The sequence below is a fragment of the Ovis aries genome, chromosome 3, assembly GCF_016772045.2.
Source record: "Ovis aries strain OAR_USU_Benz2616 breed Rambouillet chromosome 3, ARS-UI_Ramb_v3.0, whole genome shotgun sequence".
In the NCBI taxonomy this organism is placed as follows: domain Eukaryota; kingdom Metazoa; phylum Chordata; class Mammalia; order Artiodactyla; family Bovidae; genus Ovis; species Ovis aries.
The window spans coordinates 222,556,657-222,583,440 of NC_056056.1; the positions used below are offsets into that span (position 1 = coordinate 222,556,657).

At 60.9% G+C, this 26,784-nt stretch overlaps 1 protein-coding gene across 2 annotated transcripts in view; it reads right to left on the bottom strand.

Moving 5' to 3' along the window:
• Positions 1–446: 446 nt before the first annotated feature.
• The window catches only part of CELSR1 (cadherin EGF LAG seven-pass G-type receptor 1), a 147,611-nt gene continuing 121,273 nt past the window's right edge, over positions 447–26,784 (bottom strand). Inside the window, exons 21-35 of one of the 2 annotated variants that reach the window (XM_042247887.1) lie at positions 23,120–23,324; positions 21,829–21,996; positions 20,085–20,211; positions 18,129–18,329; positions 12,419–12,593; positions 8,342–8,454; positions 7,878–7,957; positions 6,220–6,346; positions 5,430–5,555; positions 4,979–5,073; positions 4,676–4,779; positions 4,401–4,550; positions 3,770–4,000; positions 3,251–3,518; positions 447–2,420 (exon numbers count right to left, since the gene is read on the bottom strand). In XM_042247887.1, coding sequence (XP_042103821.1) covers positions 2,411–2,420; positions 3,251–3,518; positions 3,770–4,000; positions 4,401–4,550; positions 4,676–4,779; positions 4,979–5,073; positions 5,430–5,555; positions 6,220–6,346; positions 7,878–7,957; positions 8,342–8,454; positions 12,419–12,593; positions 18,129–18,329; positions 20,085–20,211; positions 21,829–21,996; positions 23,120–23,324 — 2,180 coding nt within the window. In that variant the 3' untranslated portion in view covers positions 447–2,410. Of the gene's footprint in view, positions 2,454–3,250; positions 3,519–3,769; positions 4,001–4,400; positions 4,551–4,675; positions 4,780–4,978; positions 5,074–5,429; positions 5,556–6,219; positions 6,347–7,877; positions 7,958–8,341; positions 8,455–12,418; positions 12,594–18,128; positions 18,330–20,084; positions 20,212–21,828; positions 21,997–23,119; positions 23,325–26,784 lie in introns of both variants that reach the window. The other variant, XM_027968219.2, reaches the window with a different exon arrangement.

The window sequence follows — 26,784 nt, forward strand, 5'->3', positions numbered from 1 at the left end:
TATACACCCCCCCATATGTTATATATATATATGTATATAATTTGTGTATTTAAATATACAGGCCAAGTACTCCCAGATTCTCTAGTCTTGGGTCACCCTTTCCTTATTTATGTAAATAAAATGATTTGAGGCTCCTCTTCCCCCGCAAAAAAGAAAAAGAACATTCCTCACTAGAGAGATCTAACCTGAAACAAAGAATGAACACCGATGAATGAAGCCGCAGGGACCGCTCCTGTTCACTGGAGTCCCCGAAGGACTGGAAACAGAGACTGGGGCTGGAAGATTTTGAAGTGTGAGGTACAAGAGTCTGGATGAGCAGAAGAACATACAGAAAGTTCTAGAATGGCTTCTGCCCCCCAGGCTTCTCAGCATCCTGTTCGTGGTCCCTCAGGACAGGGAGGGAACAGGGGTGCAGAAGTAGGGATGGGGCGACAGCAGTGCAGAAGTGCAAATTCAAAAACATCTTAATTTATTGTAGACTCTTTCCTCATTTGTGTTGCAATTCCAGTGTTCTGAACATTAATAAATACACATTTGTTAAAAAACAAACCCTCCAGTGTCTAGTATTTCTCATAAAGTCTTTAAATCACAAAAATAGGTTTACATTTTTCCTGTCTTAATAAAACTGACATTTTTTTTTTTCTTTTTTGGTAACAGTTCTGATCAAATTAAAAACTAAATACATCTCAAGGGACAAAATCCAGCTGCGGAAGAACATGGGATAGCATGAAAATGGAGCGTTCAAAGATTCGAAAATATTTCCATTTTCTTTTTTGCTTAGAAAACGCTTCCTCCATGGTAAACATTTGAAGGTACTATTATTATCTTGTATCTTGAAAAGGCCACTCCCCTGCTAAGGCACATTTATAATTCATTTTGCTGTGAGAGCTCTGGGATCTCATTTCATTTTTGCTTGTGGTCTTGGACCAGTACCAGATAAGCTTTCCTCTATGCCACGAACAACACTCACATTTCCATCAGAACAATACAGTATATGGACATCTTTGCATTTTACTCGATTCTCATCATAGTTTACGGCTTCTCATATTTGGAAGCAGCTGAGCCGATCATTTATTTGGGCACCGATTAGAGAACAGAAGAAACACTGAAATGAGATGTGTCTGAGTGATTCCGGGCCCCATTCCACAGCCCCTCGGGCCACGCCGCACCAACTGCCCGCAGAGGGGCAGTCCCAGCCGGTCCCCGGTGTGAGTTTCCAAAACAGCCCAGTAACCATTGAACAGTGTGGCTGCGGCGGCTTTGTCCCTCCGCACAATTGGCCATTCGAAGCAAAGCGAAGTGATTGGTCAGACTCGGGGGGTGAGACCCCCGCCTGCCTCGAGATCCTCGGAGCCTCAAAGAGCTGGAAAACTGGCAGGAAGGAATGTGACATTCTGGAAGACCTCATCCCGCCGCCTGAATCGGGGACGTGTGAACACTCGCAGTCCCGCCGATAACGGGCAGAGACAGAGGAGAGCCCCACCTGCAGCAGCCCCAACAGGGCTGGGGGCCAGGGAGGCCTGCGGGGCTGAGGGGGGCTGGCCGGCGGGCCCGGCTCAGCCGTGTGCTCCTGCGTCCACGCTCAGAAGGGCTCCTGAGTCCTGCCCGGCCCCGTGTGGTCCTGTCTCGGAGCCATATCCACATCCAGGCAGGTGGGAGCCAAGGGCAAGCAGCTCAAATTCATCTGGGGCGGCCCCGTGTGACTCCCACGGGCTCTGCGCTCCTGGCTGGAAGCAGCATGGGAAGCCCTGTCCAGCACAAGCCCTACGCATGTCCCATCTCTGCTTTCCTGGGATGCCTACTGCTGGTTGCATGCCAGACTCCAGGCTGGAGTCTGTGCGATCTTGCTCATATAAAAAACGGAGAGATCGCCCCCACGGATCTCCCAGTACAGATGCAAAATATACAGAGGTTTTCACCTTTTCAAAGTTCCATACAAATATACAGAAGTATCTACACCTTTGCAACAAAGAAAAGAGGTTTGCTTTAAGGCACGGGCCGGCTTTGCAGATGGCTGTGGAGCTAGCTGCTGGCCCGGGGCCCTGAGTCCTGGCCAGCCGGCCTGGTGGCTCGTCTCTAGGCGGCTCTCCTGCTGGGCCCGGTCCCAGCCAGGCCAGCACACGGTCTGGGCTCTGTCTGCAGTCTGAGGACTGAGCTGTGCCCGTCTGGGAGTCCAAGCCCCACCGTGGCCTCTGGCACTTGTCACGGGGCCTGAGGGGCCCGGAGCCTCCAGGCAACTCAGGGCTTCGCATCTGGACCTTCAGTCACGCCAGTCGTGGGGCTGCCCCTGCAGGGACCCCTGCCCTCAGAGCCTGCTTCCACTGACCGCGCGGGGGGGGCGCCCTGGGGCTCTGAGATCCAGGAGTGCGACCACACGGCACCGAGGCCTGGTGGAGGTGGCGGGCTTGTCTCACGGTTTCCTGATGGTTCAAATTGAAGTTTCGTTACTGCCTCTGCGCGTGGGAAGAAGCCGGCAGGCAGGCAGAGAGTCAGCGAGGACGGCCCTGCCACCCGTGAAGCCAGCAGCGGGGCTGGGTCTGAGGTCGGGCGGGGGCAGAGCCCCCCCTCGGGGGACAGGGGACGCCTGGAGGCTCCACAGAGGGCAAGCTCACGTGTGGGCACAGTGACACTGGCAGGCAGGGGAGGGGCAGGTGGAAGCTGCACCCCCGCCCACAGCGCCACGGAGACCCAGGCCCATCTGAGCATCCTCACAGAGGCCCACGGAGCACCACTGGCAGCCAGACTCCTGCTCTAGGCTTAGGAAGGCCGTCCTGTTAATGTACTAGAAGACCCAGGTCTAGTCTTCCCACCTCCCTGGGCCATCTGGCGAGATGAACAGACTGGTTTGGAGCTGGAGCCCACTCCCATGCCTCTGCGGCCGGGTGCCCCCCCACCCCCAGCCTCAGTCTCCTCAAAATGGGTCAGTAATGACCCCGGGCCAAGGAGACGATGCTTAGTCCCACATGCTCTCACATCCTAGAATGTCAGGGCTGGACAGGACTCAGGGGTGTGGCTGACTCAGCCCCCAGGACGGAGTCTGGCCCACCTCCAACTGATTGCTCCTGACCCCCACAGAGCTCCTCTCCTGGGTGGAAGCCCCCCCCCAGAGCCCCCAGGCCTCATCCTGGGCGCCCCTGTGCTCAGACCCTGGCCACGGGTCCCCGGACCCGGCGTCCGCCCTCCAGACGGGGAGCCGAGGGGAGGCTGGCCAGGGGCCACTGCTGCCCCTCCTGAGGCCCAGGCTACTCACTCGGAGCCGGAGCCGTGGGCCTGGGCACTGCCAGCCCGCACGTTCATGCTCATGGCCACCCCATTGAGGTGCTCACGGCCAGGCTCCCGGCACGGCGTCTTGACGGTGATGGCGCCATCGGGGGCGCGGAGCCCGTCGCTGGAGCCCACGGAGGACGAGCGTGAAGATGCCGGGCTCTGCTCGCACTCAGCCAGCTTCTCCCGCAGCCGTGACTTCAGCGTCTTTTCGGTCAGCGGTGGCGGATAGGTGACTTTGTTTTTCAGGATGCCTGGGTCCGGGGTTGGGGGAGATGGACGAGGTCACGGCCAGGCTGGCCCTGCTGTAGGCAGTGGACGAGGGGGGCTCGGGGAGGGACAGTCACGCGAGGCTGCAGGCACGGCTGCTGGTCTCCCCTGCCTCGGGGCTCACCTGTGTCCTGCGGGGGGATGGCCCCTCTCGAGCATCCCGTCCCCGGGGCCCTCTCCCCCAGGAGCAGGGACTCCCCAGCCCCCCGTTTCAGGGAGCCCAGGCCCTCAGCACCTTTTCTCTGCTCAGGGGGCTGGCTGGGCGGCACGGCCGCGGGCCTGGGGCCCCCGCTGTCCCGGGATGGGAGGCGCTCGCCGCAGTGGTTGCCCTGCTCGTCCAGGTGCAGCTCCACGCTGACCTTGGTCTCCACCTTCAGGCGGGGCGGCTCTCCCGCCTCCTCGCTGTCGCTCCCGGCCAGGCTCTCGTCAGGCCAGCCGGCCGGGACGTGGTTGCCCACAGTGTCCACTGTGGGGCAAGACAGACCCTCAACATGCGGCCGCCAGCTCAGCTCATGAGCCCCACCACCTCCCGCTCCTGCTCAGCTGAGCCTGTCCAGAGGGGCGCTGACCCCCAGCCCCCCGCCCGCAGGCCCAGGGGGGACGCCAGGACCCAGGGAGGGCTGGTCCTGACACGGGGTCCCCGGTTGCAAGCCCCCTGCACCCCCAGCTCCGGGAGCCTTGTGTCCCCTGAGCAGTGGGGTCGGCTTCACGGAGTCCTCGCCGGCTTGGGCGGGCGGGGGTCCTGCGGCAGCTCTACTCGTGCTGCGCAGACGGCGAGCAGGGGGCTGTGCTTGCCACCACCGCAGCTCCGCCCCGGGCCAGGGGGCCACGGCTGAGGCCTGTGCCGTGGCCTGGGGCTCGCTCACCTTTAGGGGTGCTGTGCACGGGGCCCTGGGCCGGGTCCCACTTGTCCTCAGCCTCGCCCCCGTCATCCTCGCTGTCAGACGAGCGCGAGGAGGCATAGGAGCTGCTCTGCTCATCGAGGGAGAGCTCGCTGTCTGAGTCTGAGTCGTGGCCTGGGGAGGGGTCAGGCGGGGGGCCTGTCAAGGGCTGAGTGGAGCCACCTGGGCCCAGACTAGAGATGGGGGCCTTGGGGCAGCCGGCCCCCGGAGAGGGAGACCATCCACCATGGGACACGTACCGTGGGGCTTCTTGGCGCTCCTGGGGACAAAGGACGCATCTGGCTCCCCGTGGCCACCCCGCGCTGGCCCCGAGGACACGCTGAGTTTCTGGCCCCCTTCATCCCTGGAGAGGGGAGAGGGTGGGCTCAGCGCCCCTGCGCGGGATGGGGGTACACGTGACTGGCCTTGTGCGTGTGCCAGGGTGGCACTGCCGGGCCCAACCAGTGGGACACACGACGGGGTAGAGCCAGCAAAGCTGGCGTTTGCTCTGGGAGTTGCCCTCCTCCCCCGCGGCCACAGCAGGGCGCCCGGCGCAGCCTGACCTGGCGGTGCTGTCCAGCGAGGCAGTGGACTCGCCCAGGGCTGTGCGGAACATGTCGGGCTCCTCGCCGTACGTGTTGTTGCAGTTGAGGGAGCGCTGCGGGGCAGGGGGCTGGTGAGCGGCCGAGTGGAGGCCACCAGGCCGTGGGGGACGGCTGGGTCCCCTCTGCAGGGTGCCACGCAGCAGCCTGCCTGCACCCGCCGGGCGCTGGGCACAGTGGCCTCTCTGCCTCTGGTCGGGATCCCCGCCGGCCTTGGCCTCAGGGGACCAAGGGCTGTGACCGGACAGACCCCGCCCTGTTGGCCTGCTCCTCCCAGGCCGCAGGGAAGGCGGCCGAGCTCCGGTTCAGGCCTGTGACGTCCACGTGGTGGGGAGGCGAGACCTAGGAGCTGTGATCTGGTCCAGACGACCCTCAAGCCCGGCCCACCCCCAGGCCCGCGGGCGCCCCCTACCGTCAGCAGGGTGGCCCTCGTGGTGGCCGAGTCGTCGGCGTACGGCTTCTTCCCGGCGAGCACGCCCCTCAGGTGTTTCCGGACCTCCCTGTTGAACAGGCAGTGCAGCAGCAGCACGGCCAGGCCCTGAGGGGCGGGGCAGGGTCAGCGCAGCTCGGCCTCAGGGGAGACGCCAGGGCCTGGCTGCGGCCACCCCCCACGTGCCTGCCTGCCCAGAGGCCGCGGAGCCCAGCAGGGCCCACACCTGGCCTCCCTGCCCTGGGCGCTTCCTATTTCTCCAGGAGGGGCCTGGTGAGGGCGGACAGCTTGCCACCCGGTGCCTGGAGGATCACCCCCTCCTGGGCCCCAGCCCTCGGGGCATCTGGGCCCCCAGTGTCGAATCATCAGTCAGGGTCTGGGGAAGTCCTCGATGTGGGCTGTAAACTCTCAGGACACAGCGGGGTCTGCACCGGGATGGGACAGCGTGAGGCCCATTCCAGCTGAGCAGACCACTGCGTCCTGACAGACACAGGGGGCCGTGGAGCGGGGTCCCTGGGCGGGGGGTGCTGCGGGCAGAGCCGTGTTTGCAGCAGCAGGCTCGTCTTTGGCGGCAGGGCCACGAGGCGTTGCCATAGCCCCGCACACACCGTGGTGACACCGCCCAGACAGCCACGGCGTGGTCCTGTGTGTCCGGAGAGCCAGGACGCAGCCTGGATGGCATGTCAAGGGTCTCCGGGGGGGCAGGAAGCAGCACGGGTGAGCTCTGACCGCCCCTGGGCCAGCCCCGCCGGGTCACTCCCCGGCCGCCCACCTGTAAGCAGCTGAAGACGGCGAAGAGGTAGTGGAAGGCGAGCGCGTCTCCGTTCACAGCCAGCAGCCCCAGCAGCCAGGTGGCGCTGACGAGCAGCAGCAGCAGAAAGGCGGTCCTCAGGAGGGCGCTGGGGGCGGGGCAACGGCTGAGTGTCGGGCAGGCCCCGCCCCTCCGCCATCACCCGCCCGGTTCCTTCCCACCCCGTCTCCAAGCATCTACCACGAGCTTCACACGGGAAAAGGCAGGTGGAGCTTAGCGGGCAGGTGAAACGCAGGCGAGGACTTAACCAGCAAAGAGGAAGGTCTTTTCATTGGAAAAGGCCCTGATGCTGGGGAAGACTGAAGGCGGGAGAAGAGGACGACAGAGGATGAGATGGTTAGATGGCATCACCGACTCGATGCACATGAGTCTGGGTAAACTCCCGGAGTTGGTGATGGACAGGGAGGCCTGGAATGCTGTGGTCCATGGGGTTGCAAAGAATCAGACATGACTGAGCAACTGAACTGAACTGAGGTAAACAAGAAGCTGCGGGCCAAGACGGGGGACGGGCCGTGTCCACAGCGACGTGGGGAGCCTGGTGCACGGCCTGGGAGTTTCCGTGGACCCGGCGGAGGTGAGGGGCAAGAAGAGGGGTGTCAGGCCCCCCGTGCAGGCTACTCGATAGGGCTCCCCGCTCCCTGCCTCTGTCTCCCCAGCTGTCAGGGGGCTGGCGAGGTTCACCCCTAGTAGGGTCGTGGGGGTGGCGGGACCATGTGCGTTAAGGTGAGTTAAGTGCTCGGAAAGGTGCATGGGCGTGGTGGAGGAGGTGGAGCGCGGTGGAGCCGATGACCAGGCTGCCCTGCATCCCCTGCCCGGGGTCTCCGCCCCTCTACAGCCGTTTCAGACTTGCTCCTCCGGGGGTGCATGGACAGGAGCCTCCTGTTGCCTCGAAGCCCCTCCTCGCACACTCTCCCGTTCCTGGCCCCCAGCTTGGGTCGCCCAGCCCAGTGGTCACCCCTGCTCTGACCACTTCGTGGCTTCTGGGCCCCACGCTGCACTCTCAGCTGCTGCCCTGCCTCCCCAAGGCTGTTCTGTGGGTCCCCCGCCCTGGTCCAGCCCCCAAACACTGGAGGCGGCCTCTCTGCGGGGTCCCCACTCTAGCTGTGCTGTGCGTCCTCTCTCTGGGCCAGCGCCTCCCCTCCTGAGGCACCAACATCACCATCACCATCATCACCACCACCTGGAATGTTCCGCCCCACCCCCACCCCAGGCACCTCCGCCATCTGCTGTCTCTGTCCCCCCACCCTCACCCCAGCCAGTCCCAGGTGAGCACACCAGGCGTCACTGCTCATCCGTCTCCCCTCGGGGACTCTGCCACAAGTCCCGGGTGTCCTGCACCCCGAAAACCTCTGGGGTCCAGGGCGCCCCCTCCCTGGTCCAGGCTGCCATCCTGGCCCTCCGCCCCAGGCCCCGCTGGGCTCAGCCCAGACATGGTCAGACACAGCCGCCCGCTCCCCACTGTGGCCGCCAAGCCCCACTGCTTAACCCCCTGACCTGGCCCGGAAAAGCCAGCAGCTGACCCGCTGGGTGATGGGCACGTTCACAGGCTCTGCCCAGCGGGAGTCTCAGAAGGGGCTGGCTCCAGTCCCGCCCACCACCCGGGTTTAGCACCAACTTACATGACCCGTTTTCTTTCATAATAATGGCGCTTCCTCTGGCAGGAAACCTTTGCAGACAGGACAAAAATGACTGTGTTGACCTGAGAAAAAAACAAACAGAAAATCCCAAAGTCAGGTGGCAGCCTCACGGTACCATCACAGCACACCTTCACAACCCAAAGGCTTCTGAGGGTCTTCAGCCCTCATCTCGGGGGTGGGGGTGCAGTGTGCCCCTGAGATGAGCCCTCAGGGCCCAGGAGCCTGCAAGGGGCGGACACTGAATGGTCTGGGTGAACGTGGACGTGGACCAAAGCCTGGAGCCCACGGGTCTGAGGACACAGCTGCATCACCAGGAGGTCAGCCCCTCCAGTCCCATCCAGATAGCCAGTGGAGCCAGTAACCCGTGGGCTCTCAACACCACTCAACTCAGGCGAGGGGCACCCGGCCTCCCACGCCCCTGAGAATCCGGGCTTCTGAGCACTCACGACTATCACGGTCCCAATGGGCCCCGCAAAGCTCCAGATCAGCGTGTCTCGGAGGGACAGCCAGCAGAAGTCCGGGTTTCCGTAGCCCTGCGGGTCCAGGCCCACCGCGAGTCCTGGACAACAGGCAGGGGACGAGTGAGGGCCGGCCCAACGGGGGGTGGCCACAACTGGGGTGTCCCCAGCCCCCCAGGCAGGACCCTCCGCCCTGGAAGGCTCAGAGGAACCAGGCTGCGGGGCTGGGGGCGTGTGTCCCCAGGGCCCAGCACGTGGGAGACCTGATGGGGGCAGAGCTGGCCGGGGACTGACCCGAGGCTGGGTCGGGCTGGAGTGGGGTCCACGTAGGCCGGAACCACGCCTCGTTCCAGCCGAGGTCCCGGGAACCGCCTTAAGTTCTTTTGCAAGAGGCTTAGGTGGTAAAAAAAGGAAAGCACCCGAAACTGTTCTTAAAGCGAGTTAGAAGCGTGAACGGTCTGAACTGAGACCGCAGAGCCGCCTTAGAGGAGTGGCGTTTCTGCACTGGCGGTGCCCCTGCCCGGATCGGGTCGACCAGGAGAGGGTGTGAGGTGAAAGGGCACTGAGAGCGGCCTCTCTCCCCGTGGGCAGTCCTCGTCCTTGGAGGGACAGGCCGCCTACACGGGGCGGCCTCCTGCTGGCCCCCTCATGGCACGCCTTGGGCCAGCCTGGGGCCAACAGCGCCCGTGATGTGAGCCAGGGCTCAGCGCCTCCGGCTCGCAGCTGAGGACGGCCCCACTTGGAGCGACCACGTGGACCCAGCTCGAGTCCACCGGCGCAGGAGCCCTTCGTGGGGGCTCGAGTTTCTTCTATGAAGGTCCCGAGTGTCCCAGTAGGGGCTCGGTGTGGCCTCGGCTCCGTGACCTCCCATGTGGCTGCCTCGGAGCAGCCTGCATGGTGTACCCTGAACCTCTGAATGTGGCCTTTTGTGGAAATATGGTCTTGGCAGATGGAAGTGTGCTGAGGATCTAACATGAGGCCATCCTGGATTTAGGGTGGGCCCTCGGAGAAAGCAGGGCGCCCCACTCCAGTGCTCTTGCCCGGAAAACCCCATGGACAGAGGAGCCTCGTGGGCTGCAGTCCATGATGGGGTCGAGAAGAGTTGGACACGACTGAGCGACTTCACTTTTACTTTTCACTTTCATGCATTGGAGAAGGAAATGGCAACCCACTCCAGTGTTTTTGCCTGGAGAATCCCAGGGACGGGGGAGCCTGGTGGGCTGCCGTCTATGGGGTCGCACAGAATCGGACTCAACTGAAGCGACTTAGCAGCAGCAGCAGCTCCATCCAAAGAAGTAGGAGATGGAGGTCTAGACACAGACATGGGGGAGGAGAGACGGGAGGGACGCAGCCACAAGGCCAGGCTGCCGGGAGCCAGGGGACCAGAGGGGGCAGACTACCCCTGGGGCCTCCGGAAGAGAGCATCCTGCCCACACCTTGATTCTGCACTCTGGCCTCCAGGCCTGCGAGAGAAGCAGCTTCTGTTTGTCTTTTAAGCCCCCAAGTGTGTGGTACTTTGTCTCGGAAGCCCTGAAGTGAGAACACCTGTGCTTAAACCTCAGCCCACGCCGGCCAGGACATAGGCTCCCTGAGCGTGGCCCTGGGGCTGCCCATCAGGGACTGGGGCTCGTCTACAGGTGGCACGTCACCCGTGCGTGCAGCGAACTCCTTTCCCACCATACCTACTACTACGGCCCCAGGCCATGGATAACCGGCCAAGGGTTACATTACAGACCGGAAGCCACACTCTAAGTTTACTGGGGGCACAGAAAAGTGTTAGTCACTCGGTCGTGTCTGACTCTTTGCGACCCCATGGACTGTAGCCCGCCAGGCTCCTCTGTCCATGGGATTCCCCAGGCAAGCGTACTGCAGTGGGGTGCCATGCCCTCCTCCAGGGGATCTTCCTGACCCAGACATCGAACCTGGTCTTCTGCATTGCAGGCAGTTTCTTTACTGTCTGAGCCACCTGGGAAGCCCCGAAAACCAGATGGCAAACTTTTAACTCTTTGCTTTGTAAAATAAGCAAATTGGCAAATGATTCCGACCTGACTTCTTCACTCCTCTTCATAGAATTTAATGTAAATAAAATCTGACACTCTGGTCTCTAGGTTAATTTGCTAATTAAAAAAGAAAACAAATAATAATTGAGGCTCTGGGCAGATTGAAGGTGAAATTCAAGATGAGGTGAGTGTCCTGAGTGTCCAAGCAGGACCAGTCTTGGCTTCAGGGGCTCAGTAGATGGGCAGTGGGGGGCCCTTGAAACCAGCTGCTCTGAGCCCTTGTTCTTCCCAGGCTTTGGGGCTCAGAGACCACCGGACTCAGCACCTTTCTCCCGAGCTGGCCAGAGACATGCGGCGTGGTGTCTGCCAGGGTCACTCTCTGGGTCGAGAGGGGTGGCTGCCGGCATGGGAGGCCCCACTGCCCCCTGGCAGCCCTGGACAGAGGTGACAGTGGCCACTCGGGGTCCCTGGGGGCCCAGGGAGAGGGCTCACAACAGGAGACCACATTGCCCAGACTGTCCGGGCGGGAGCAGGGCAGGGGAGAGCAGAGCAGAGCAGTCGGAGATGCTGCCGTGGAAACCAGGAGGCACGGTGATCGGCCCTGGCTCTGACCACAGCGTGGCTGCTGGACCGAGGCTTGGGGCACCAACTGCCCTTTCTCCCACTGCCCCAGCCTCAGACTCCATGTCTGGTGGGGCTGCGAGGAGAGCGGGTGCCCCTCACCCGCTGTGATACCAGTGGGGATCGCTCCCCACAGGAAGCAAGCTTTGACTTCCTCATGTTTAGAGAAGTGTGCTGAGGAAGTGCCGCTGTCTGCTCATTCATTAACGCCTTCCAGCCACCCGCCCACTGATCCAACCACTCATCCACCCACCCGTCCATCTACCCAACCACTCATCCACCCATCCACCCATCCATCCTACTTATCCATCCATCCACCCACTGATCCAACCACTCATCCACCCATCCATCCTACTCATCCATCCATCCACCCATCCATCCTACTCATCCATCCATCCACCCATCCATCCTACTCATCCATCCATCCACCCACTGATCCAACCACTCATCCACCCATCCACCCATCCACCCATCCACCCATCCATCCTACTCATCCACCCATCCACCCATCTCTCCATCCACCCACTGATCCAACCACTCATCCACCCATCCACCCATCCATCCTACTCATCCATCCATCCACCCATCCATCCTACTCATCCATCCATCCACCCATCCATCCTACTTATCCATCCATCCACCCACTGATCCAACCACTCATCCACCCACCCGTCCATCTACCCAACCACTCATCCACCCATCCACCCATCTCTCCATCCACCCACTGATCCAACCACGCATCCACCCATCCACCCATCTCTCCATCCACCCACTGATCCAACCACGCATCCACCCATCCACCCATCTCTCCATCCACCCACTGATCCAACCACTCATCCACCCACCCGTCCATCTACCCAACCACTCATCCACCCATCTCTCCATCCACCCACTGATCCAACCACTCATCCACCCATCCACCCATCCATCCTACTCATCCATCCATCCACCCATCCATCCTACTTATCCATCCATCCACCCACTGATCCAACCACTCATCCACCCATCCACCCATCCATCCTACTCATTCATCCATCCACCCATCACTCCATCCACCCACTGATCCAACCACCCACCCATCAATCCATCCATCCATCCATCCTAACCACCCATCCATCCATCCACCCACTCACCAACCTGTCCACCCACCCATCTGTCCGTCATTCACCATCCATCCACTCACCCATCTGTCCACAAAGCCGGCAGACATGGGCGTTTTTGTCTGTTCGGTGCCAGAAAGAACCCTGATGGCCTGAGCCCAGCCCTCAATGCGCTCACACCTGACAGGAGACACTGAGTGATCACACTCCTGTCAGCAGAGGTGGGTGCTGGGTGCCCAGGAGGAGGCCAGAGAGCTCCCCCGCCAGCACCTGGGGGCGCTGAGTGGGTTCCTGCGATGTCCCGCGGGTCCCCGGCCGGGCGTGGCCGCTCTGCGCATGCTCACCTGTGACGATGGCCGGGATGCCCCAGCCCACCACGTAGTAGAAGCGCATGGGCCCCGCGTCGATGTTGCGCACCTCGGTCAGCATGCGGTAGACGTGCAGGCTTTCCACGAAGGTCCAGGCGAAGGTGCTCATGTAGACGTAGTGCAGGAGGATGGCGATCACCGTGCACAGGAACTGCGAGAGAGGCGGCGGCTGAGTGCGGCCCGAGACCCGGTGGGCTGCTGGCCAGCGGCTCGGGACAGGGCTGGCGGCGCCTGGGGGTGGGGCTGGAGGGCGTGGGGGCGGGGTGAGGACCAGACGGGAGGGGCTGGGGGGCTGGAGGGCTGGGGGAGCTGGGGGTGGGGCCCTGGGGAGGGATCGAATCCAGGACTCTGCAAACAAGAGGGCACGCAGGTCTGAGAAAGGAAAGGAGCTCAGTCGTTTTCCCTGATTGACTCAGGTGCAGCTGAGCGCCAACAGTGCCAGCACCTCAGGCTCCCCACGCGGAACAGAGCACAGGGCGTAAGGTGCCTGGGGGCCCCAGGACACCTGCCCCCCAACCCAGAGCCACAGGTGAGCCTAACCCGGGGTGATGGGTGCACACAGCCTCGAGGGTTTTTATCAGAAGAAATTTGTATTTTCACCTCGTGGCTCCAAATTTTTTTACGTTGACATTTCATTTAACACTAAAAAATACGTGTCATGGAGACAGCTCAGGCTGTGGCCCCGCTGCTGAGTGTGGCCTTCATCCACCACTTGGACTCCCCTGCAGGTCTCTGCAGTCCAGGTGCGGCCGGTGAGGAGTCTCAGGCCTGTGACCTCGCCTTCAAATAAGAAAGAAGTCACCGTGCCTGTGCTGATTTGTCGGGGCCTCTGCCTCCCAGGGAAGAAATCGGGGTGGGCAGCGTTTGTTATGTTTCTGTCCCGGGCTGGTGGGGCCAAGTGTCGGGAAGAGAAAGTCAACCTCCACAGTCGAGGCTCAGCTTCCCGGCCTCTGGGGGCCTTGGCGACCAGCCCTGAGTCCCTGGACACCGAAGGTGGGGCGAGAACAGGAGGAAGGTAGTGGTGGGGGGGCGGGGCTGGGGGCACTGTGGGATCGGGGCATCCAGCCTGAGGCCTTCGGTGCACATCCAGTCCCAGGTGCCCAGGGACGGAACCTCAAGGCCTCTGCCTTGGCCCAGAGCAGCCTCACCCGTCCTGCTGGGAGGGGGTGGCTGCCCGGTCTGGGAACCCAAGGCCCAGCAGCTGGGCAGGCCTCCCTCAAGGTTCCAGGAGGCTGGACTGGCAGGAGAGCAGAGGAAGGACAGACCGAGGGAGAAAGGAGAAAGTCCCTGGCCACCCCTGTGGGGTCCCACCGACCCCCGCGGAGCCACGCCCTCTGTAGAGCCACGCCCTCTGTAGAGCCACGCCCCCTGAGGGGTACCACACCCCACCGCGGAGCCACGCCCCTGTAGAGCTACACCCCGCTGAGCCACGCCCCCTGAGACATCCTGTCCAATCCTCACTGCTGTCTGGCCAGCCCGACCTCCCTGGGTCTCAGCGTCTGTGCCAAGGAGACACTTGTGTCCTAACCGACACCGAGTTGGAGACCGAGGGCCGCCACCTGATGCACGCCGAGGCCTCTCTGCTCAGTCCCGGGCAGCCTCCCCGTGAGGGGTCCCCAGGGCCCAGGCTTGTTGGAAGCACCAGTGCCACCTGCCATTGAGTCCACCCGGTGTTCTCTCCAGCAACAGAAGCCTGGAGATGTGGGAGGGACCCTTTTTAGGATTCAGTTCAGTCGCTCAGTCGTGTCCGACTCCTTGCAACTCCATGAATAGCAGCACGCCAGGCCTCCCTGTCCATCACCAACTCCGGGAGATCACTCAGACTCAACGTCCATCGAGTCCGTGATGCCATCCAGCCATCTCGTCCTCGGTCGTCCCCTTCTCCTCCTGCCCCCAATCCCTCCCAGCATCAGAGTCTTTTCCAGTGAGTCAACTCTTCGCATGAGGTGGCCAAAATACTGGAGCTTCAGCTTTAGCGTCAGTCCTTCCAAAGAACACCCAGGGCTGATCTCCTTCAGAATGGACTGGTTGGATCTCCTTGCAGTCCAAGGGACTCTCAAGAGCCTTCTCCAACACCACAGTTCAAAAGCATCAATTCTTGGGCGCTCAGCCTTCTTCACAGTCCAACTCTCACATCCATACATGACTACTGGAAAACCATAGCCTTGACTAGACAGACCTTAGTCGGCAAAGTAATGTCTCTGCTTTTGAATATGCTATCTAGGTTGATCATAGCTTTCCTTCCAAGGAGTAAGCGTCTCAAATGCAGCACAAAGCGGGAACCCAAGCAGAAGCAAAGATAGAATCTTAGGTCATGGCTGGAGACATACCCTCTGCCTCTGATGCTGCACAGGAAATGGGGGAGTCCACCCTTAGGGATGGGCAGAGCCGTCAGCCTGGCCGAAAAGGGTGAGCCTAAGGCTGGGTCCGCCCCATACCAACCCCCAGCCCCGCTGTGCAAAGCTCATGTGTGTGTGCTCAGCTGTGTCTGACTCTTTGCGACCCTGTGGACTGTAGCCCACCAGGCTCCTCTGTCCACGGGATTCTCCAGGCAAGAATACTGGAGTGGGTTGCCATTTCCTTCTCCAGGGGATCTTCTTGACCCGGGGATTGAACCTTGCGTCTCCAGGAGAATGCTGGCAGGAGAACTCTTTACCACTGAGCCACCTTTGACCCATGGTTGGCTCAGCAGAATGAAGAAGAGGGAAGAGGCTGGTGTGCTGCCTTATATAACATGAAAAGTAAACCCACAAAACCACCGTTGGGGGGAGAAAAGTCCCCATGTGTCAGAAGCCGATGTTTTAAAATGTAATGGGACCATACATGCGGGGGTTCTGCACCAAAGGTACTACCTTTTCCAGAAACAGAACAAAGGCAAACTCTGCTGCACAATAAATCATTTCCACCTGCCGGTAATCTGGGAGATGAAAACCTCGCCCGGAGAGGGGACTTCAGTTTACAGAAAGCCCATCAAAACCAGGCGCGGCGCCAAGCCCCAGAATTGTGTGCACGGCATTCCTCTTATTCGTGCTCACCAGCGCGTGGAGGCCGTTCAGCTCTCCTTCCAGGGGCTGGTGAGTCAGAGCTTGAAGCCAGCAACAGCCCCTGAGCGTTTCTCACGCCGGGTTTGGTTGCCAGGAGTGGCCCATCCGCAGCTCTCCGTCCCTCTGTTCAGACCACTCAAAGACACCCTTGAGGTGTTTTGCCCTGAGTCACGCAGCCCCCCTCCCCCCGCCCCCGGCTGATGCAGGGATGGGGACACGCGGGCAGGGGGAGGTGTGCTGAGCCCGGTGGGTACAGAGGGGCAGCCCAGCGCCCCGCCTGCCCTGGGAGCCTGGCAGATACGGGCCCATCCTCTGTGCCAGGCCTGGCGAGCCTCCAGAGTCATCATGGAGCCCTCTCAAGGTCGTCTGCTTGGACACCCTGCCTCTCTCCCGAACATCCTCCTCCGGAGGGTCAGAGAAGGGAGAGCTCTAACCTGCAAGGGCCCCCGGGCCAGCGAGCCAGTAGTGGTGCGCCTTTTTCCTAACACTGCATGCTCCCCGGGCCGTCCATGCTCACAGACACGCTTCCTCCTGCAGTGAGGGCTGGCCCCCCACGCCCAGCTCTGCACTTTCCTCAGCCCCTAAGGACCGGAGTGTCCAGGCTCACCCAGACCCGCCGCTGTTTCCAGCTCACCTGGTGGCGCCCCCTTCTGGACCCTCGAGGCATCGTGCCCCCCGCCCCTCCCTGCATGTCTGCATGGTCCAGACACCTGAGCCTCTCCTCCTGCCCCCGTCCTGGCCGCGGCTCCACCCCCGACCCCAGGAAGATGCTGTCCTGATGCCCCTCTGACCTCCAGGCTCAGCCCTACCCACCCTCTTCCCTATCACCACCGTCCGTTTACCAAAACGTAGACCTGCCCAAGGCTGTCCATGGCACAGGGCCGCCTGCCAAGAGAGATGACCAGAGGCCCCTCCCACCAGACAGCGACCGGACCACCCTGCTCAGCTGTCCTCTGGGCTGGCGCAGCGCTCCCGTCAGCCCCCACGGTGCCACGCTGGCACCCGACACTCCTGACCCCTGACCCATGTCTGCGTCTGAGACAGTGGATGGAGACTGCAGCGCTCCCAGGGTCTGGGTCTTGGGTAGATTTAACACAGTGACAACCACGAGTCCTCACTGCATCAGGGACGGAGGAATGACACCTATGTCAGCAGCGGGTGGCCGCTGGAATGGCCCACTGAGAGGCTAAGGGCCCACTGCTCACTGCGGGAGAGATCCGAGTTAGGTGAGTAAACTCTGGACTTCCTGCGGTCACTACGTGTGCACATGTGATGGTCAGTTGGCCTCATGTCGTCCCAGGGCCATCGGGGTCACCATTTAATGATGGCCCCATGAACTCAGACACGATGAACTGTCGGCCCTGGGCCGGTTACCCAACCTGGCCGGCCCCAGGGCTCCCCACCTGTGAGCAGGAATGCTGCCACCCCCCAGGGCCCCAGGGAGGTTGCCAAGAGCCAGAGCCCGTGCCGCCTCCTTCATCCCCATCAAGGGGCTGTGACCCCTGGTCTCTGAAAACCTCTTTGGGAAAAAGGAAAAGCCACTAGCAGCCAGCCGGGAACCAAGCCACATGCCTCCCTCCTCCTTTTTGCCTTTCTCTCCCGTCCAGGGCAGGTCCCTACCCCACGCACCTCGACCCAGCCCCACCAGCCATTCCTCTGGGACTCAGATCCCTCACATCCTACAGAAGTGCCTGCGCCCTGGCCCTGCTCTTGCTGCAGCCAGCATCTTTTACCCTCTCCTCCCTGAAGCCAAACTACTTCAGTCTCGACCAGGCCCTCCAAGTGCTGTCGTTTCCACCCCCTCCTTTGTACGTTACCTTTTAAATACACTGTGGCTGGTGGGCAAGAATGCAACTGATTATATACATCTAGCCCCATAATAGGCAGCTACCTTGCTAAACTCTTTAATTATTTCTTACAACGTGTCTGTAGGTTGGTCTGGATTTTTCTGTGAGGTCCATCATATCAGATGTATAATCACCTAACGATAACTTCCAGGAGCCTAGGTAACACCCCATGAACCCATGTGATGCCCCAGGAGCCCACGTGACCTGGGGTGGCTTGAGCGAGACACCCCATATTTAACTTGATCACACTGATGTTCACCCTCTCTCCTCTCCCCCACGATTCTCTCTCTCTGCAAGCTCCCTTCTCTCGTCACCCTGCCGACCCAGGACCACCGCATCGCCGAGTTCTGGCCTGTCCTGAATACCAGTGCTTTCACGGAAAGTGTGGCCGCAACTCCCCAGAAAATGCAGGGCTGGGAGACACGGCCCAGCAGGGATGGCTTCAGGCTCAAGTGACACCTCACAGGACTCTGGGGTCTCACGGGTGTACTCTCTGATGTAATCACAAGCGTCCGGATCACGAAAGTGAGAGCTGATGTGCACAGAGCCCCTGGCTCCCAAGGTGACCTTGCAGGAAGATTCCTGCTGAGGGCAAAGCAACTCGCCCACGTGCTAAGCCTGGGTCCCCAGCTTCCCGCCAGACTCCCAGCCTCACCCATCCCTGGAAACAGCCGCAGACACGCCACCTGGCCCCAAGAATGGGTGGGAGGACCCCTCCTTCTCCAGCCCTGGAGAAAGGTTGATCCACATGAGCACCCAGGTGGCCCCACAGTGTGTGGGGGGCAGGGTCCTCACCGGGTTCTCGGTCTGGGCGATCCCGATGACAAAGACCAGCTGGGAGGAGAAGAGCGCGGCGATGAGGTTCTTGTGGATGCCATTCAGGTTGGAGCGCAGCGTCCGCACCAGCGCCAGGAGCACAAAGGCCAGCAGCAGCGCAGCCAGCGACAAGGACACGGCCGCGTAGGTCACGATCTTCAGAGGCAGGACCTCCCCGTGCTGCGGGCGGGTGGGCCAAGGGTGGGAGAACACGTGAGGGCCGTGGCTTTGACGGCGCTTTTGCACAATCAAGACACACTGACACTTAATCACGCGGACAGGAGCCAGAGCGGCTACCACGTGGCTCTCAGGGGAGCCGAAACCAAGAACGACAATGAAACGAGCAGTCGGGCTGACAGCAAAGCTCTGCAGGTGCCCGGGGACGGCGGCAAGCACGGGGGACGGACACAGTGCCTGTGACCTGCACGCTCAGACTCGGCCGAGATGGCGACTTTCACGTTAGGTGTGTTTTGCCATAGTGAAGACAGACTAAAAAGCTAAAAAAAACCCCCAAATCTTCAAGCCTAACTCGTGCTGTCTGGCAGGGACAGAGCCAATTCTGAGCTGAGAGACCTTCAAACAGAGTCTCAGTTCACACAAAAAACAAGAGGTGACAGAGCTGCAGGGAACCACAGTCATCCCCTCTGATTTTTTTTTTTTTCAAATATTTTTCAAAATAGGACACCCGTCTAGAGTCTGGCGCCCAGTGGAGGTCTGGCACTTGGGGAACAAACAAACCGGTTCTATGGAAACTTCTAGAAAGCACTGTCCTGAACGTGCACAGAACTGTGAGCCGGGCTGCCTGGGGGAAGCGAGGAGCCAGGCCTGGGGGGCTGGGGGGTGCTCGGGGGCACCAACTGCTCCGAAAGTGTGGCGGCACACACTCCCCGGGGCCGGGGGCTCTTCAGGTGCCTCTGGCTTTGCAGCGCCCGGGCGTGGGGGCCCTCGATTGACACTCTCATTTAACTTCTTCTACCGGGACTTCTGCTTCCTTTGCCTGCGAGGCTGCTCCTGGCGCCGCCTAGCTTCCTGGCCATCAGGGGACCCCCACACCTGCCCCTCTGTGGACAAAGATGGTTCACAATTAACCCTGTCCAGGCCGCAGCCCAGTGCTTCCCGCTGGAAAGTGCCCCTGCCCCGGGAGGCTTGCTGTTCTAGCGCCCAGAGGCGCAGTCTCTGCTGTTGACACCCTGACAACCCATCAGCAGCAGCTTGTGGCTGACTCACCTCCCAAGAACGCGACAGACACTTGGGCCGCTGCAGACCGGGAGTCCCAGGAGGGACGGTGGCTGGGCTGCCCAGGGCACACGGCAGGCCTGAATACAGGGTGAGGTCCCCAAGGCCCCGGGCCGGCTCCTCAACACCAGCACACGCCCCGCTGGCCGGCCCCACCCTGCCCCCAGGCCCCACGGCCTCATCTGAGGCCCACGGAGGTCACTGAAGACTGGAGGTTAAACGTCAGCTGCCCACTGCTCTGCGGCTGCTGACCAAGCCTCCTCTGTCCTCCCAGGGCCGGTGTGTATGGCATCAGAGGGAAATAACTCTATTGTTCCCGGCCGGTCTCGTCCCTAAAATTCTACATGCAGCAGAAACCGCATTACCTAACAGGCTGCCGAGCACCCTGCTTTGAAGTGAGGTGTATATTCCAGGAGTTTCCTTCCAGCCTGAGGTTCGGGGCGGCCATCACAGTTTTTAACTTACAATGTGGCCTCTCTGAAAACCCCTTCCGGGGGGTTTTCTTATGGGAATCCTAACACAGTCTGGCCAGTCCTCCCGGAACACAGTTTGCAATTGTGGCGTCGGTTTGTTCAGAGCCCTTAGGAGAGGCAGAGCTCGCAAAGGGGTAGGCGTGGGGGCCAGGCTGATTTTCCAGAGGGACGGGTCCCTGGACACACTGGCCAGGTGGGCAGGGGTGGCCCTGGGGGTGGTGCCCACCTCACGCCGGGAGACGTCCATGAGCACGGCCGAGCTGGCGGCGTGGCTGCACCGGCAGGCAACGTGGGTCCGGTTCCGGGACAGCAGCTCACAGCCTTTGGCCGACCACCCTCCAGTCCCGCCAGTGCTGCAGAGGAAAAGGGGGTGAGGAGGGGCCTCCGAGGCCCTCCCGCCCCGCTGGAGCCCAGGCAACGTCCTTGCTGAGCCCTGGCCAGGCGCCACTGTCCCAGACCGCAGCCTGGCCGCCCCGGCGACTGTGTGAACCCTCTCCCTCCCCTTCCCAGGCCTCTAACGAGCACCCGTGGAAGTTCACGCCTCATGCCCCATCCAGCAGTGAAACTTCAGCGGGTGTCACGGGCCTCATTGTTGGAGACACTAGTCAGTTGTTCAAACAGCCACTCAGTCTCCTTTGGAATCTCGGTGATTTAAGAAGCAACCTGGTGCGTCCCTTCCACACTCTCATCTTCAGATTGCACACGGTTTTATAGCACGGCCTGGAAGTGGGGCCCCCTTATTACCCTCTTTTACTGAAGGGAAGCCCCAGATGACAGGCTGCCGCAGGGCCCTGCCCTCCTGACTCTGGGAAAGCCGAGTGACGTTCTCTGATCCTTAGTCTATTCATCTGCGAAATGGGATGTGAAGGCTCACACGCATTTGCCAAGAACGTGAAGGTCCGGGCCGGCAGGTGCAGCACAAAGGAGGGCGGATCATTAGTGCACCGGCTGGCTGCCGGGCCCAATCAAGTGACCACGAGAGACAGCCGGGCCCAGCGCGCGCCAGCCAGACCTCAGCGCTGCCCTCCTCGTCAAGGGGGCCCTTCATTCTCTTTTGTAAGCCAAGCGTCTGTCTGCTACCCTCTGGGCGCTATGCTGGCTGCTCGTTAACTAGAATTTGGAAAAACCAGAAGGAGGGGGAGTGACGCGTGGTCTGTGCCGAGCCAAACCTGCTTCGCAGTGGGAGTGCCAGCCCATGGCCCCGCAGAGCCCCCGCGGCAGACACCCTGCTGTCCAGCAGAGCTGCAATGTCAGGGAAGGTCTGGGCTGCATCAGAGCGAGCTCAAGGCTCTGTCCTGGGCGCAAGCGTGGCGCGCGGGGGTCAGAGGCAGACAGATGCTGCTGCTGCGGGCAGGGCCTCTGAGCGGTAAAGCCAGCCTCAGCAGCTGCCATGTGGGTCTCTGGGGTGGGACGGCTGAGGTCAGGGACCCTGGTCTGCTACGGGGGCCCCTCCCTCACATCTGGGATTTCGCACTGTCAGTGCGGGAGGACCCTGGACCCAGTCTCTGACTCCCACCCCTGTGTGTCCAGAACGAGCCCCTGCCTTGTCCGGTGGTGGCCGGGGCACCTGTTGGCAAGAGTCCTGCAGGGGAGTGGCCCCGTGCCCAGGCTGGGCTTCTCGGGAGACCGCCGTGCGTGCCCGTGCAGTGTGCACACAATGCGGGCATCTGCGTTCCCAGGCCTGTGTCCGTGTGCAGTCATGCACACACGTGCGTGGCCATAGCTGGGCGCGTGCACACACGTCTGTTTCCAGGTGCGCATGCGTGTACATGCGTGTGCACCCGTGCTTATGGAGGGCTCTGATGCCCCAGGAGGGCCTGAAAGGGGAGGAAGGGGCCACAGACGAACGCCCCGCCCCAGAACGCTCTGCCAGCAGAGCCTTGGGGACCTGTGGGCAGGCACCCTGCCTTACCGAACAAAGCCCCCCAGAGACACACAGCACTGGGGGCAGGGGGTGACATCACCCTTACGTGATGGAGTGGTTCCAGGACACGCAGACTGGCTTGGTACGCTCCTCGGTCTCCAGGAGGGCAAACTCCACCAGGACGGGCCTCTCCAGGGGGCTGGGCAGCGGGGCCCCCTCGCTGTACACCACCGTGCTCACCACCGGTGTGTTGATGACGGGCCGGTTAGGCAGCCTGCAGGCAGAAAGCAGAGCCCAGGACAAACCCGCCTGCGGCCCCCAGAGAACACAGCTTGGGGGTCTCTCAGGAGGGACCAGACCAAGCGTGTGAGCTCAGGGCCTCTGCCCTTGAGAGCATGTGACGGGCTGGGGGGAGGAGGTGGGCTGCGGGTTTGGTGAAGGTTTAACCACGGAGAGGCGAGCAAACGCCCCTCTGGGACAGAGGCGGACTCTGGAAATTCAACATGAAGAGAAGGAATGAGTGAGCACGTGTCGGGCTCCACAGCCTATAACAGAACCGGAGAACCCTGGCCTGCAGGGAACATCCCGGAAAAGGAACGCGATGCCGTGCTTGTGGCTCTGGGAGGCCTCTTGTCCAGCCCCTGGGAGGGGTGCACGTGAGGACCTCAGCCCCGTGCAGGAGAGCTGCTAAGTGACCTGAAGGTTGAAAAGAGCCAAGCCTCCATGGGTGCCTGCCTCTGCTCAGGCCTCAAAGCCCTTGGGTGGTGGTTGATTCTTCAGCCAGTGTTCACTGAGCTGCCCTTGGTGAGAAGAGCCACCTCAATGGGAAAGACCCTGATGCTGGGAAAGACTGAAGGCAGGAGGAGAAGGGGAAACAGGATGAGATGGTTGGGTGGCATCACCGACTCGGTGGACATGAGTTTGAGCCAGCTCGGGAGATGGTGATGGACAGAGGAGCCTAGGGTGCCGCAATCCACGGGGTCGCAGAGACAGACACAACTGAGCGACTGGACGACAGCAACTTGGGGCTGGGGTCGCTGGCAGCTGTCGGCAGGCCAGGGCAAGGGGACAGGGGTTGCTGGCGGCTGGCGGCAGGCCGGGGCGAGGGGACGGGGTCGCTGGCGGCTGGCGGCAGGCCGGGGCGAGGGGACAGACACTCCAGGCAGGAGTGGCACAGCCGTGCCGGGGCCGTGTGTCTGGAGGGGCACCCTGGCAGAAACACCAGGCACACTCAGAACGCCTGCCGAGGCAGACCGCGGGGCAGCGGTCTCTGGCCTGGAGCCGGGGCCACTGTGCAGGGTCCTTGTACAGATGTTCCGGTGGTCGAGATTCTGACCTACAGGCGCCTTGGAGCCTTCTGGAAATCCCCCCACCCCACATCCTGGAGTCAGCCTTACCTGAGGCTGCGGCGATCCGGATCGTAGTGCTCCGGCAGCAGCTGCCCCAGGGTCCGGCAGATGAGGACCAGGGCGACGGCAAACTGCCCAGGCTCCTCGGGGTGTCTCTTCCGCCTCCTAGACGGGGCCTCTGTCTCGGTGCTGGGCCGCAGGCGCGCTGTCTGGGGGGTGGTCTTGCGACCAGCTGGCCTCGCCGTGGGGCTCTCTGCAACAGAAGCACAGAGTGAGGATGGGGCCCAGACGCCTGTGATCCCACCAGGCCACTTTCTCCTCGAGCCGGGAGGCTCTGTGGAAAACCCTAGGCGGCTCCTCAGAAGCGCCCAGGACCCTGCAGCCCCACTTCTGGGTGTGCCCCTGAAGAACCGGGAGCAAGAGCTCCAGCGAGGCTTGCACACCGCGCTCACGGCCCCGTGAATCACAGCAGCCACGAGGTGGGGCAGCCCAGGTGTCCCTGCATGGATGACGGGCCGGCAGGACGTGGTCCATCCGCACGGGCCATGGTGGGTGAGCCCGAGGACACGATGCTCCTGACAATCCCACTCACGTGGGGCCCTGGAGACCCCTAGGACGCACCGGAAGCAGCTCCCCACCACCCTTGTGGGAGGCTCACGGCCATACTCACCCACGTTTCCAACAACCCACAGGGTGCCCGCTGGGCCTCGTCCAGAGGTCACCTTGAGAGGCATCTCCAGCCAGCATACACCACCCGGAGCACGGGCTCCAGGGAGGCGGGTGGTGGGAGAGGGTCTTCCCTCTGCTGCCATGATGGGGGTGCCGCAGGCGGGGGGCCGGCCGATTCCAGCAGACCCCCTCTGCTCAGCCAGTGACGCCCTGAGGCAGCCGCCCACTTTCCACATCCTCTTGACCCTGCTAAGGGCCGTGCCGGCCAGCAGCTGGCTAACAGCTCCAGTTGACCATACTCAGCCTGGTTAGCAACCCTGGTTAGTCACCCTCAGGCTGGTTAACAGCACTGGATAACCACCCTCAGGATGGTTAACAATACTGGCTAGCCACACTCAGATGGTTAACAACCCTAGTTAGTCACATTCAGGCTGATTAACAACCCTGGCTAGCCACCCTCAGGCTGGTTAACAACCCTGGCTAGCCACCCTCAGGCTGGTTACCAACACTGGTTAGCCACATCCAGGCCAGTTAACAGCATGGCTAGCCACCCTCAGGCTGGTTAACAACCCTGGCTAGCCACCCTCAAGCTGGTGAACAACCCTGACTAGCCACCCTCAGGCTGGTTAACAACCCTGGCTAGCCACCCTCAGGCTGGTTAACAACCCTGACTAGCCAAAGTCAGGCCAGTTAACAGCATGACTAGACACCCTCAGGCTGGTTAACAATCCTGGTTAGCCATCCTCAGGTCGGTTCACAGCATGGCTAGCCACCCTCAGGCCGGTTACCAACCCTGGCTAGCCACCCTCAGGCTGCTTAGTGAGGCAGGCTGGCTGACACTGTGGGGTCAGTGGGCCGGGAAGGCCAGTGTCTGAGGAAGGGGGACGTGGGCTTGGTGACGCCGGAGGGGGTGGGGGTGAGAGTGGACAGAGGCCTGGAGCCCCCCAGGGTGATGGGGCGGGGAGAAGGGGGTCTTCCAGGAGGGACGCCTGAGCAGCTGGGAGGACACCGGGGGCCAGGGGGCCAGGCTGCACCCAGGAAGTCCGCCCACGAGGCCCTCACCCACATCTCGGGCTGAGGGAGCTTCGGGTCCTGGTCCTCAGCGTCCTGGCCACGTGGCAAGCCAGGTGTTTGGGAAAGTGGCCGGGGGGAGGCGGCAGGGGCCCCAGGTGGGATCGTATCAATAAGGGAATTGGCGGGTTTACTACGGGGTGACTGTGCTGGTCAGCTGACATTTTGGCAACTTAAGTAAATACCATACTGAACAAAGGCCACGTGCAGGGGGTTGGGGGGTCAGCCGAGGCTTCCCAAGGAGAGCAGGGGAGCAGGCACCAGAAGCTTCTCCCACGGGGTTTCCTAAAGCAAATAGCCTCGTGCGTGTCTACTCCAATGCCACAGGCCCTGAGAGAGGGCGACCCAGGGGCCAGTTCAGAGGCAGAAACGCGGACGCCCTCACAGAGAAAGAGCCCGAGTTTAGGTCAAGACACTAAAGCATATGCAGACACACACACACACAGGTGTCCAGCCCCCCTCAGCTGCGGAGGCTGTGCTCCAGGGCCCTCTGTGGATGCCTGGAGCCACAGAGAGGTGATGTTGTTCAGTCACCCAGTCGTGTCCAGCTCTTTGTGACCCCCTGGACTGCAGCACACCAGGCCTCCCTGTCCCTCACCGTTCCTAGAGTTTGCCCAAATTCATGTTTTTTGGATCAGTGATGCCATCCAGCCATTTCATCCTCTGACGCCCTCTTCTGCTTCTGCCCTCAATCTTTCCCAGCATCAGGGAGTTTTCCAATGAGTCAGCTGTTCACATCAGGTGACCCAAATACTGGAGCTTCAGCTTCGGCATCAGTCCTTCCGGTGAATATTCAGGGTGATCTCCCTTAAGATTGACTGGTTTGATCTCCTAGCAGTCCAAGGGACTTTCAGGAGTCTTCTCCAACACCACAGTTTGAAGGCATCAATTCTTTGGCATTCTGCCTCCTTTATTGTGCAGCTCCCACAACCGTACATGACCACTGGGAAGATCATAGCCTTGACTATATGGACCTTTGTCGGCAGAGTAATGTCTCTGCTTTTCAACACCTTGTCTAGGTTTGTCATCGCTTTCCTGCCAAGAAGCAACCGTCTTCTGATTTCACGGCTGCAGTTACAGTCCACAGCGATTTTAGAGACAAGAAGAGGAAATCTGTCGCTGCTTCCACCTTTTCCCCTCTGTTTGCCATGAACGAATGGGGCCAGATGCCGTGATCCTACTTTTGTGAATATTTAGTCTTAGGTCTTAGCACTGAACCCTATATTTTTTTCCTATGCATACATACAAAGTTTAATTGATAAATCAGCACATTAAAAAATTAACAGCAAATATCTGTGAGAGTAGGACCATAAACTCCAGTACTCTTGCCTGGAAAATCCCATGGATGGAGGAGCCTGGTGGGCTGTGGTCCGTGGGGTCGCTAAGAGTCGGACATGACTGAGCGACTTCCCTTTCACTTTTCACTTTTATGCACTGCAGAAGGAAATGGCAACCCACTCCAGTGTTCTTGCCTGGAGAATCCCAGGGACGGGGGAGCCTGGTGTGCTGCAGTCCATGGGGTCGCAGAGTCGGACAAGACCGAACAACAACAATATCCTGCATCAGTGTAAAACTTTAAAAGTTTTTAAGATGTCTGAATAATACGCATATAACTGACAAAACAAATTGACTGGAAAGGTTTCAAATTTTAAACTGCCCATTGAACAGTCAAGTCCCTGTTTGGGAGAGACGGTTTCAGCAGCTGGAGCTGATCTGTGAAACGTACTTGAAGAAAATTCGCCGTGTTTAAGCCGCGTGGCACGAGTCCTAACTTAGGACTGGAGGACCGCACTCAGATGGCTCTGCTTGGGTTTTGGGGGGCCGGGGAAGAGTCTAAAGTTTCCCATCCACGGGGAGGCAGCTTCTCACTGCACAAGGAAGACTAGCTCACACACAGCGTGGGTGTTCACTGCACCACCACGCTATAAACCAGCCAGTTTCTGTAAGGCACCCCCGTGGCTGCCTTTCCCTTT